The sequence below is a fragment of the Nicotiana tabacum genome, chromosome 12 (genome assembly GCF_000715075.1).
Source record: "Nicotiana tabacum cultivar K326 chromosome 12, ASM71507v2, whole genome shotgun sequence".
NCBI lineage: Eukaryota > Viridiplantae > Streptophyta > Magnoliopsida > Solanales > Solanaceae > Nicotiana > Nicotiana tabacum.
The window spans coordinates 69948834-69962106 of NC_134091.1; the positions used below are offsets into that span (position 1 = coordinate 69948834).

Below are 13273 nucleotides of genomic sequence, written 5' to 3' on the forward strand. Positions count from 1 at the left end.
GGGCCCTAGCACAAAACATGTACGCATGTATAATGACTTATAAGAGAGAAATTTATTCTTTACCGATATCTCATACCTCAGAAAGGTTCTTCTACTTCATATTCTCGATCTATTATGCAAACATGCTTAAGGGCCGACCATGACCGGAGTTCGAATGATTACCCCATAAATCGGGGACTGTCATCCAAAAAATCAACGAGATCAAATTATACAAAGCCTAAGGGCTACCTTAATTTTAGTTCGAGGAATCATTCTCACTCGACTACAAGGTCTAAGGGCTACCTTAATTCGAGTTCGAGAAATCATTCTCACTTGACTACAAAGTCTAAGGGCTACCTTAATTCGAGTTCGAGAAATCATTCTCACTCGACTACAATGGCCTAAGGGCTACCTTAATTCAAGTTAGAGAAATCATTCTCACTCGACTACAAAGCCTAAGGGCTACCTTAATTCGAGTTCGAGAAATCATTCTCACTCGACTACAAAGCCTAAGGGCTACCTTAATTCGAGTTCGAGAAATCATTCTCACTCGACTACAAGGCCTAAGGGCTACCTTAATTTGAGTTCGAGAAATCATTCTCACTCGACTACAAAGCCTAAGGGCTACCTTAATTTGAGTTCGAGAAATCATTCTCACTCGACTACAAAGCCTAAGGGCTACCTTAATTCGAGTTCGAGTGAATCATTTCACTTGACATCTATTTATCAAGCCTAAGAGCCACCTCAGTTCGAGTTCGAACATTCACTCGGGGACTAGCTATAAGAAAATGTCGAGTGCAGCATCTACTATCGGTCCTTGCTATCTCAATCTTGGAACTTCGCATAATTATTCCATGCTAAGGCACTTTTTGACCTTTGTATAAGTTAACAAAAAGGCAAAAGATTCAGAAGCCATAGAAGGGGAAAGTTTTATATATACATCGAAATCTTTTACAAAGGCAACACGGCCCGAAGGAAGTTCTTTACCAAGGCTGAAGCAGCCTCGATAGAAAAAAAAACTACTTAAGGTCCTAAATGTTTTGGTCTTCATCGGAGGCCACGTCCTCGGGATCTTCCCCACCTTCAGATTCGCTTGAGCTATCGGAGTCTTCCTCAGGAAAGGTCAGCCTTCGAGCCCTGTTTTCCTCCTCCTTGGCATTTTCAATTTCGGCCTCAACATCGAAGCCCTGAGCACTGACTTCCTCGAGAGCTTCTCTCCGAGCCTACCATTTAGCATGTTCGACCATGCTCTTGGCCTTGTCCTGGTTAACCTCAACATCGATCCTGAACTGGGCCACTTTCGCATAAGCTCTTTTATTAGCTTTGGTTATCCCAGATCTAACCACTTTGAGTTCATTAGCCAAGCTTACCTTATCGTAAATGGCCAATTCTAACCGACTCTGAAGCTCTTTAACCTTCTCGATCAGCACCAAGGTGTTTTCTTTTGTAGCCCGAAGCTGGGCCTCAGCCGACTCCAATTGCGATTGAACGACCTCCTTTCTGGAGGCGAGGATATCCATATTTTCTTTGAATTTTTCCCCTTCGGCCATTAGCTCATCTACCTGCGAATTGAGTCGTCCGATCTGTTCAAGCCCCTGCCGAACCTGCAAAATCGGGTTGTTAGTGGTTATCTCCAATTCATCTTCACTGTCGTGAAGAATTCGGAATACCTTCTCGGCCATCTCCTCATGCTCATCCCGAGCCGCGGCCAAATCTGCTCGAAATTTCTCGCTACGAAGTTTATAGGAGTCACTCTTCTCAGTGAGATTCCGAACCTCGGCCTCATGCTCCTCTCGGATTCGGAGGAAAGCCTCGTGATGCAACACCGAAACCTACAAACATGGGAAAACATATTAGAATTATCTACAATAAGTATAAAAGAAACAGCATAGATGCCATCGAAATTACCCGATTCAGAGCATGCTAGGCCTCGTTGAAAAGGCAGGCGGGTCCTACCGCATTCATCACTGCTTGATCTTCTTCGGTCACTAGGGACCGAAGGTAACTAGCAATCCCCACAGGGGGAGAGAAAATTCGGGTATCTTCCGGGATGGAGAGCACCACCTTCCACCTACGATCAGGATCAATACTCGGGGCCGGGAATTGGTCCACTAGTTTTGGAACTAATGAAGACATGGTAGAGCCCGATCATGATGTTTTCTTTGGTATCGGTAATCCACCGAACCCGATAACTTCCTCCGAGGCAGCTGACTCAAGCCCATCCAAAAAACCATGGATATCGGTCGGCTCCTGAATGCCCTCGTTGGATCGACCTTCCATCATGCTGGCCTCACGGATCATAGCATCCAAAATCTGAGGGTACCCGCTAATATTAACTATCCCGAGCTCATCCCTCGAGATATCTTCTGCTGCCAGAGAAGTCCTACCCTCGGTCTCCCCTTCAACCATCTCAGCTCGAGACCGAATAGTCTCGGCTTTTTCTTGTTCCGGGATTATGACCAGGGTTCCCGTATTCACTTCCGCCGATTCGGAAGATTGTTGTATCACAACATTAGCCCGTACACCGACTAATTCATCTTCTCCTTCTTCGGGATCGTCCCTTAATCGGCGGATCGATTCCGAAAGCATAACATCAGGGGGGCCCTTTAGCTTGCGAGATTTCTTCGTCAGTTTTTTCTTTTCCGAGACCAAGGAACTCGGTACATATTTTATATTCTTTTCTTTAAACTGCTTCGGGACAGGAACCTCCTCATCACCAGATGGGGGCAACGTCCTTCCCAAGTCCTACAAAAGGGGAAAAAGGGTTAAGCAAGTAAAGAAGAGCAAATGGCAAACAAATTAAGAGAGAGACTTACCATGACTACGGGCCTCCCATCGACCCTTTGATAATTTCACCCAAGCGCGCTCGGAGTACGGTGTTTGCAGGCCCAAACCTTCAGCCCATTATTTAAGATCCGGAATTGGCTCAGGCATCCGAGCCACAGCTGTGACAAGAAAGAAAAAATGGATCAAGAAAATGAAAGATAGTTACAAAATTAAAACGATCGAAGGGGAATAAGTGCTCACGGTTCATATTCCATTTCTTAGGAAATGGCATGTCATCGGCAGGGATCAGGTCCGAGGTTTTGACTCGAACAAACCTCGATCACGAGTCTCGTCTATACTCGAGAACGACCCTTTGGTGGCTCGGCGAGCAAGTTGATTAACTCTCCTCGATAAAGTCGGGGACTATAAAGGCGCATAAGGTGGTCGGGGGTGAAAAGACACCCCTCGATTTTGCTCGAGAAAAATCGGAGAAGAATTACTATTCTCCAAAACGAAGGATGGATCTGGCGTCGTATCTCTTGCAAAAGGCGACGATGATAGGGTTTAAATGACCCAATGTGAAAGGATAAGTATAACCACTTAGGAACCCTTTCACATGGGTAGTAATTGATTCGTCAGGCGATGGGACTACCACGTGCTTATCGTCCCAGTTGCATTCTTGTTTGACTTACTCGAGAATTATTTCGGTGATTGTACACTGGTACCTCAACATCGGTCACATCGACCCGGTACCGAAGAAGGTTTTTTCAACTTTAAAATCACTGACGGTTGAACACCCTACCGGAACGAATTCCTCAGGGCGAGGCTCCGCCGCATCCTCACCGCCGACGAGTCGTGATGAAGAAGGAGCCTCTTTTTGTGGAACGTTATTAGATGTTTTGGCCATCTAAATTTCTGTGAACAAAGAAGAAGGGAGATTGAAGTATTTGGTGCTTTGAGAAGAACAGGCAAAGAAATTCCAAAACCTAGAAATATGACACTTTGGAGAAGGCGAAGGACTGTGAAGATTGGAAGGAAAATGGTTTAAAGGTAAAAGTTTGAAATAATAAAGAAAGGGGCTATTTATAGATTTTATAGCGACGGTTCAAAAATTGGCATTGGCCGACCATCGACTGACGCGCATTTAATGCCTCGGTAACTGGACCGATGGGACGTTTGTCACATACGTCACAATCGGGCTTGTCGCAGACGTCATCATTCGTCTAGCCCGAGGTTGCAAAATCATATCGTTTCTCGCCACCTTCTTTCCGAGAAATAAGGGGACTATCTGTATACGGTCAAAACCGAGTTTCCCCTTCATGTGATTAATCGAGATTGGAACATGATGGACCGAGGTTCATCATTATAATATCGAGCTCGAGACCCAGAGGCCGATTAATATCGAGCTCGAAACCTAGAGACTGATCAATATCGAGCTCGAAACCCAGAGACCGATCAATATCGAGCTCGAGTCACTATCAAACTCGAGACCCAGAGACCGACCCATACCGAGACCAGCCAAGATAGAGATCGAGTGAAGGGACAAAAGAGCCGTTATAGCCACACTTGGAGAAAGAATCCCGGCAAAAATCAAGAAAAAGTTAATTAATATGTCTATCATGGGATCCCCACTATGTATTTTTAATTATATCCAAAATGGGATTCCCTCACTATATTAAGAGTGGTTATCATTTGTAAGAGGGCATTGATTCATACACACATTCATTCTAATATATATATATAGAAAACAGAGCCAATACTATTTTTTGGTGGCTTTTGGTATTTTAGTCAAATTGTTTCGTCTATCAATCGTTCTTCGCCCGATTTGGAAGTGATTAAACTTGAAGGCTTAGGCTAATTAGTTCATCTAGTTTGCATTCAATTCTTTTATAACTAATTTCAACACACATTTATTTATCTTTCCCGATTTGTACCAATTCATACCACGTATCCTTAGAACTATATATAAATCCAACTCTATCCGTTTTTCGGGTAAACAGTGTTGAGTTTTTCTCAAAAATCTCAACACAAAGATAGAAGAACAAGAAACACTTTTCTTGTAATGGTATTTTATCTCATGGCTTGTGTTGCACTCTTACTTTCACAAAGTGATTTTTCTTCTCAAGAATTAATGCGTCAAATTTCCTCCATCACCCTTTATATAATGTCACTTATAAATCATTTTCCTATTTAGCTGAGGTAATGATTTACTTAGGTAAAAGTTTATTTCAAAAATAAACTTGATGGAATTTTGTACGGAGAATCTGTAATCCCATTCTCAGTGGGTAACGTGGCTGCCGAGTTTCATGGACTTTCCATCAAGTACAATTCCAAGCACTGAAAATTTCTTTGTAAAACAAGAAAAACAAAGTTGGAGTCGTCAAACGTCCTTTTATATGGACTTTCACGTGAAACCAATTTGAAATTAGATTTTAGTCTCATTAAAAAACGTGTAACCCATTTCTTATGGGATTACTAGTGTCGTAGGTAGTTATTTGTGGATTTTGAATTAGTCTTTCTTATTAATATTTAATATATATTCCATATATAAATAAATATTAATTATAAGTACCAAATATATATATATATAATTTAATTCAAGAGATATAATTTAATTTTTTATTTTTCTATTCTAAATAGAAAACTTTAATTTGTTCACAATATTAATTATATTCCCTGTGCTAGCAAAGAATATTATAATATTTTATTTGGACTAATAACTTAATTTATTTGACTAATTAAACTTTATAATTTAATTATCAAATAACAAAATAATTAATCCTTTAGCAAAGATCAGGACACTCGTTAATGTGCGACCACATAGGTTCAATACTAAGCCGGTAGTAAATTAATCATATCAATATACTAATCAAGGGTGTCGTCTAGCAACACTCCTTAACGACCGGGTAGCATGAAGTATACAATTTAGTCTCAAGAACCAGTAGAAGAATAATGTCGTAATTCCTTATGTCCTTATAGCTCTGGATCACCCTAGGATATGGTTCAACTATCAAATCCTAATAGGCGACCAACTATGTGTTCATGTCAAATATAATCGACCATTGAATTACCTAAAAAACTATTTTCTTCTTTCATTCAATTGCCCTGGCCAAGCTCTTAATTTGGTCGTTTATAATTCATGACAACATGGAGCTTAAACTCATTACCAAGAGTTGACAGATTTCATCTTGACCAATAACTAATTCTACAAGTATTTAATCGTACCCAATAACCTTTCAACTATTGCCGAAGAGCCATAGGTGTCTAGTATCAAAGCACAATAAATAGCTTGTCAATTATTATGACGATCTCAGGTTAAAGGATACTCTCACATCACATTCTTCAAGAGAATATCCTATTGACAGTTTATGGTAATTTCAACCATTAGGAATTATCCAATGAGTCGGTTCAATGATCATATCTCTATATGCATCATCTATCTATGTGATTTAGTTAATGAGATCAACTAATCTTTATCCCATAAAGACAAGCACATAAATATTGATCTAACCGGATTACTAATATCCAAATTAATAATTCTACGACCAAGATCAAATTTAGATCAAATTGTAAGAGACTTTACTATCATTATCATGATCTCCATTATGATGATAAGTCTCAAAATTTAATCAAGGATTTTATTAAATTAATCAATCAATTAATAATTCAATAACTATGATAAAAGAATACCAAATGCCATATATTTTTATATCAAATAACGTTCATAAAAAATATGTTCAAATCATCAAACATGAGATTGGATTTAGGACATATCTACTATATCCCTAACAAGCGTGTCTAATACTCAACTAAAATAGATTGGGGTAACCATTTTACTGTTACCTTTAGAGATGATGCATAGCTCGAAAAAATTAAACTCCTTCATGTATCCAACTGCATCTTCTGTTGCATATTTCTTCAACTTGCTAATAGGTATGCATTGGTTTCCTAGCTCTTCTTCGCTTGCCATTGTGATTTATCCTGTAGTAGCTAGGAGGTAGATACAAACACAATATATATGTAGAATCAGTTTTTTCCTATCTAATCTATATCCTTTAGAAGTTGAACCATCAAATACAGTACATAGTTGTAATAAAAGAGTGATGTTCTGAAATCTAATATGGTGAAAACAGATTATTTTTGTGGTTTCGATGGAAAAGCGAGTAACTTCAGCTTTCAGCTGGCAACATATATGAATATGTTAATAATATTTAAAAGTGATTACAATAGTATAAAATTATTAACAATTTTATGATGCAGTAATCGAGAAACCTGTTAAAGAATTATACCACTAAATTAAGCCTTAATAGCAAATGATGAACTTAATACCCACACTTGATAATAAAATGTTGAAATTGCGAAAAAGCAATCACTTGGGAATAGATTGCTAGCTATAAGCCAAAAAGGACAGAGGAGAAGTCAATATTTGCAGCACAAACTAACTAAAACACATATACTTGTTGCAAATATTGCTGAGTGAAAAGAATATTCTGCAAAAAAAGCGAAGAAGGATAATCGACAAAGAGATCTTATTGTGCACTTTTATATAGAGTGCTTTGGCGAATGTGAAAAGGTTGAGCCAAAAACTTATACCGGGGAAGATGAGAGATACAAACAATACCTCTAAGTAATAACTAAGGAAATTTACATTGATATAAGTAAAGAATGTAAAGAAACTGTACAAAGAGATCACTATGGACGATGAAAGAAATAAAATATAAAGAGTAAAATAACTAAAGGTATTTACACACCTGGCCACAAGTAATTACTGAAAATCCAGTATCCATTCATGCATCATCACGAGCAAATTCTCCATATTTGGCTTCTGAGATATCCTATTTATTTAGATCGTTAGCAAGAATCCCAACGATCAACAACTCTATTGTAAAGGTTGTTCAAGAAAAAGGAAAAGGAGGCAGAAACGCTTTCTAAGATAATTATGATGGAGAAAGTTTTTGGGGTAATTGAAGGACAATATGAATGCCCTCAGCCTAATTAGGTTCATTGACTTAGTTGTCTGGAGCATTAAACTGCTACTCCAATTCAGTCGGCTAACTGATAAAGTAATTAAAGAATTAACTAATTGGAGGTTTATTATTTTTCTTTAGAGACAAATTGGTCACTCAGATTTTAAAGGGTATTATTGTAAACTGACTTTGAAAGTATGAGCTTCCTACTTTTAGTATAACTAGTTAGGAGCCTCCTCCAAGCGTGACGTTCTTGTCTTTGGTCGTCAAAACTCCTCTAAAAATGGTGTTTAATGACTATTTATATGTGTAGGGAAAAGATCTAGACGAATGGGAGATAAATTTTCTTATCGGAACTTCTGTATTCCTTTTAGAGGTTCTGAAAGTTAGTCAATGTTCTATCACATGATAATTTCTTGAAGTTGTTAAGCAGTTAGTTTGGAGAAAAAAGAAAGAGCTGCAGCTAACATTCTTACCTTGTAAACTGGTCCAAAACCACCCTCTCCAAGCTTGTTGTTCAGCGAAAAGTTACTGGTAGCTTCCAAGATAGTTGCAAAATCAAACAATGGTAAATCAAGATCGTCATCTTTGCTTTCATTAATTCTGAACATTTCAGAGCTTCTATTTCCTCTTCCTGTCAATTTAAGGACTTAATTTGATACAAAAAGGAAAATTCTGAGATTTACCAACCAGAACTCCAAAAATAAAAGCACTAATAAATCAAGCCACATGTTTCAAATTTCAAATCAGCAAAACATCTGGTTTACCTTCGCTAAAACGTTGCTGATTCCGATCCTCCTCCTCCTCCTCCTCCTTCTTCTTCTTTCGCCTTATGTACAAGATCAAGCATAGCGCTGAGAGGAGACTTAATGCTGCCAACGGCAAGCTGATTCTCAGAATCTTTAATTTCTCTCTACTAGAGTTTCCTGATGATTAATATAAATTCATCCAAGTTTCATAAGTAAGAAACCTTCTTTTTTTCAAATAATGCAGGAAAGCCTCTTTGTTTTACTTTTTTCAATTTGTTAATAAATGAGTCTTGAACCTAACTCAAACCCAAAAGCTAGTCCTGAGGTGATTATTGCCCAATATCATACAAGGAGATAACAATCCATTTTCTCCTCCAATATGGGACACTTACCAGAAATAATGTAGGAAAATCTCAACTTGCTCAAAGGCGAAAAGCTCTAAAAAGCATTTCAGGTGTATTGGGGCTTTAAGCGCAATTGAAGTGTGTGTTTTTGTAATAAAAGGTGCAATGGAGGGAAAAAGTAAAATTATAAATGTAATTCAAGAACAAATTTAAAAACTCATTCATAATGTTATTCTTAAGAATATATTTGTTGTTTAGTAATAATTCAAGAATTTAACTTTCTTTTGGCAATTGAATGGTACGTTTCTAACACAGCCTCCTGATCAATTTCCCCTTGCCCAATCTATTGGATCTTTGGGTTCAAATTTATCCATACATTTGCAGATTGGAGAATTGCCGATGTTGCACAAACCATATGTATGACACTGACCGTAAATGTCACAGTTGTCTGCCGGTGCGCTACCAAAGCCATCCCAATTCTGAGTTTGATTATTCCATATTGAAAACTCTAGAAACCCATTTAGTTCCATCACTACCCTCTCAATGCTAGATCTGTTTGTGAGCTCATACGTGAAGTATACTTTATCAGGATCGGATAGTTATAAGCAGGACTTGGTAGCAGAGATGGTGAATTAGCAAAGCTTTGACCATTCCATGCTCCGCCCCGGAAGCGTTCGATGGTACCGCTCATGAGAAATGGCTGTGGAAATCCTTGAGGATCAAATATGAAATTAAACTCACCCTTAGGGGTCAGTTCTGCTCTTCCATGACCAGAGGGAACGACAAAAACCAGTCTTAAGATCGATCCCTACCTTAACTCCAGGTAAAGCTGTGTCACCGGGATAGTCGAAACTCTGCCACAAGTAATTATCAGTTGCATCCCTAACGACAAGATTGCCTGAATCAAGAAGCTGAGCTATTGGATTTTGCACACTTCTGATGGCACTAGAGGACCAAATGACACGACCAGAACCGTTCAGAAGAGTAAGATTTCCTTGTCTAGTAAAATTTAGCATACCATCTGTATCATTGAATGGATTGTCTCTATTAGCAACCCATACCACTGTCTGTATGTTGTTGAACCGTATTCCAAGGTATCGTTTCCTGGATGTACCAGTACCAGGGGAGAAAAAACCCAACTCAAACTTTCCACCTGATGAAATGATGGTGTTTCCATCTGTTAAAGGTTGATCTGTAGGTATGGTATTTGCAGCACTAGAAAGAATCAAAACAGAATATGGAAGGCAAGAAGAAATGAATATTTATGGCTTCCATTGGTTTCTGTGCTTCTACCTTAGAGCACTCTAACCTTGTCCCCAAAAAATTTCACTCCAACCCTCCCCATTTTTGTACCCAAAAACCCCATTTACTATTCTCCATTAAAATATTATTATTTTTATTATTTAATCTTTTAATTTATCTTTTTATATATACTTAATTATGTTTATATAATATATTTACCTAATTAATTTTTCATCTTAACTTTAACGTATAATTTTAAAAAATTAATTATCGTGCATTTATTTTTTTATGTAAAATTGGTAGTTAATTTTATTATGAGTTATAATTGTATGAAAAAGATATAACCATCACAAAAAATGAAAGGTGCAAATATAAAATATTTGATGTTGCTACATTTTATTTGAATTATTAGTTAATCTATAATAATTGCTGTAAAGATTGGAGATGCCATTAGTACTTTACTAAATGAACTTGCAGAGTTTTCAATTTCTTCTATGGAACATGATAATGATAGAGAACTTAGTTGGTCAACGTGACCGAATGTAATTATTATTTATTTTTTTTGGCTGAGACAAACTTGTAGTCAAAGTGTGTGGATTTGAAAAAATAACAAGACTAGAGGGGATTTATGCATGGAGTAAAACTGATTGATAACAGGTGGTCGAATGGTAAAGTGACACGTGGAACCGAAGATATGCAAAAGATGAGTAGGAAAACAACTAATACTAGATGCAACATATGCGACTGGTACCAGACGGATTCCGAAGGGAACATAGTCGGTGATAGAAGTTCAAAGGTTCGACATCGGATAGCATTCAATGAGTAGCCGTTACGGAAAATATTTGTTAACATTCAATGAGCAACCGTTACAGAGAATATTTGCACTCAAAGCATGTCGTTATATATTCATCAATGAAACTTTTTTCTTATTTAAGAGGAGCTTGATCTTCCGAGGTAGAGCTATAAAGAGTAGGGTTAACAGCTATTGTAGGGACATGAAACATTCTGCACACAAAAGCTATACTTTACTATTTTGCTCTCAATCAAACAGTTTTATCATCGCTTTATCATTACTTTTACTTCTGTTCTCGGAAAGGCTGAGTTCGAAATCAGGATTGCAATCATCTTTATTTTAACTTGTTAATCTTATATTTGCTTTATTCCTTTATTATTTTTGCATCAAAATGATTCGCTTGTCTATAAACCACATTACAAGTTCAATTGTACCATTTTACGGGTAAACAATTTGGCGGCCACCGTGGGGCATAAACAGTTGCGTAATCATTTTGGTCCATTCATTTATTACTAACAAGTTTTGCTTCTTTCCTTAGTAAAAACTGGATATGACAGCCAATGATGTCAACAACACACACAACGTTGAAGTACGCATTGAACGGGAAGAATTCTCCCAGCGTGATGACTCAATCAGTGAGACCCGCAACGAAGGGGACGAGACGACCCCGGTTCATGAAGGTCAGTATCCTCGGCATGTGCGGGACCCAACTCTTGATGATGTGGAGGAGGAACATGTCGTAGAAACGGTCAAACTCCTTAGGGAACAATAGAGAGCAATCATGGACCACCTCTCAAGGTAGGATCAGGTGATGACGGAGTTAAAACAAGCATTGTCAGATGCCTCCAATAACACAAACAGAAGGGGCCTGATTCTTCCTAGTGTTCCCAGAAATAAAATGGCTCAAAGAATCAATAACAACACCCCAATGGGCAAGGTCGATTTCGACGCAACCGGAGGGATCAGTAGCGGATCTGGGAATAACAATAGGAGTGAACCTTTCAAAATCGAGCTCATGAGATTCATGAGAGGAATGAACGAAAGAATGGATCAGAATGCGAAGGAGTTTACGCTCGGATTGGTCAGATTCTGGGCGCGCCACCAGTGTTACAAGGGCCAGATTCGAAAAAGTACATGCAGTTGTCGTTTAAGCCAAGCACATCACCAGAGCTAATTCCAAAGAGATTCAAGATGCCGGACATACCAAAATACGATGGGACTTCAGATTCGCAGGAGCACATCACAACCTACACGATGATAGTGAAAGGAAATACTTTGGCTCAACATGAGATCGAGTCGGTTCTGTTGAATAAGTTTGGTGAAACCCTCATGAAGGGGGCCCTGACATGGTACTCCCTCTTACTTGAGCATTTAGTTGATTCTTTTGAAATGCTTGCAGATTTATTCATTAAGGCCCATGCTGGAGCAAGAAAGGTTCATGCCTTAAAGGCAGACATATTCAGAATTTTGTAGGGTGAATCCGAGCTACTGCTAGAATTTGTGATCCGGTTCCAAAAGGAAAGGATGCTGCTACCGGGGTGTTCCAAATGAGTAGGCAACGGAGGCATTCACAAAGGGTCTAAACCCACTGTGTTTTGATGCCTCCCAAAAACTAAAGGAGAGTTTGCTCGAGTTTCAGGCAACCATATGGGCAGATGTCCATAACCGCTATGAGTAAACAATAACGATAGAAGACGATCATCTTGGATCATCGGTATCGACAAAAAGACGAAGTCGAGACAAAAATCAGGACAGGTTTAAGAATGACTTTGATGCAGATCGGTGGTTATCAGATTTGACTTTGACGCTGCATATCTCAGGTTATCATATTACAACTTTAACATCAGCCTAGTAGAGTTGGTGTCGACAATGTGAAATATCTAAGAAGAACGGTTCCCGGAGCCAATCCGATCAGATTCTAGCCAGAGTGATCCCAGTTTATGGTGTGAATACCCTAGGAATCACGGTCATAGAACTAGGGACTGCCGACATCTTCATGAAGAGGTGGCGACATTGCCAAAGAATGGCCATCTTAGAGAGATTTTTAAGTGACCGAGCCAAAAACAGTTATGGCCAGAGTAGAGACAACACAAAGCCTTCGAAGACAACAGAAGGGCCGCCTCGGATGACCATCAATATGATATTTGGAGGGAACAAAGTCAATGGGGTAACTTTTTCAGCAGCAAAGAAAATGAAGATATTGGTGACTCGCAATAAGAGACTCCAGGAAGTCTCGGAAGATGACATCACCTTCACAGAGGAGGACACTGACAGACTTCTTCTGCCACACAATGATGCTTTGGTAATATCTCTCAATTTTTTAGATTTTAAAATTAAGTGTGTTTTGGTTGATCCAGAAAGTTTAGCCAACATCATCCAATGGAGAGTTCTGGAGCAAGCAAAATTGACCAGGGACATCATTCTAGCGACAAA

At 38.7% G+C, this 13273-nt stretch overlaps 2 protein-coding genes and 1 long non-coding RNA gene across 6 annotated transcripts; all 3 read right to left on the reverse strand.

Annotated features, from left to right (window-relative positions):
- Positions 1–890: 890 nt before the first annotated feature.
- LOC107805938 (uncharacterized) lies at positions 891–2724 on the reverse strand. The gene is made up of 3 exons (XR_012697344.1): positions 1888–2724; positions 1650–1811; positions 891–1583 (listed from the first exon to the last, which is right to left on the reverse strand). It is a non-coding gene; the product is annotated as an uncharacterized LOC107805938 (long non-coding RNA).
- A 3700-nt stretch (positions 2725–6424) lies between these two features.
- On the reverse strand, positions 6425–9777 carry LOC107805935 (G-type lectin S-receptor-like serine/threonine-protein kinase At1g11330). 4 transcript variants are annotated; one of them, XM_075226600.1, is made up of 5 exons: positions 9236–9485; positions 8480–8638; positions 8189–8346; positions 7497–7580; positions 6425–6735 (listed from the first exon to the last, which is right to left on the reverse strand). In XM_075226600.1, the coding sequence occupies exons 1-4, from the start codon at positions 9333–9335 to the stop codon at positions 7533–7535; spliced, it is 465 nt and encodes a 154-aa protein (XP_075082701.1). In that variant the 5' UTR covers positions 9336–9485; the 3' UTR covers positions 6425–6735; positions 7497–7532. The 4 variants fall into 4 exon arrangements, with proteins under 4 accessions (XP_075082701.1, XP_016485528.1, XP_016485530.1 ...); XM_016630042.2 differs by having other exon boundaries at positions 6589–6735; positions 8189–8361; positions 9236–9777; XM_016630044.2 differs by having other exon boundaries at positions 6598–6735; positions 7497–7570.
- Positions 9549–10171, reverse strand: LOC107805937 (G-type lectin S-receptor-like serine/threonine-protein kinase At4g27290). The gene is made up of 2 exons (XM_016630045.1): positions 10167–10171; positions 9549–10020 (listed from the first exon to the last, which is right to left on the reverse strand). Exons 1-2 carry the CDS (start codon positions 10169–10171, stop codon positions 9549–9551), a joined length of 477 nt encoding a protein of 158 aa, XP_016485531.1.
- Between the last annotated feature and the right edge of the window lie 3102 nt (positions 10172–13273).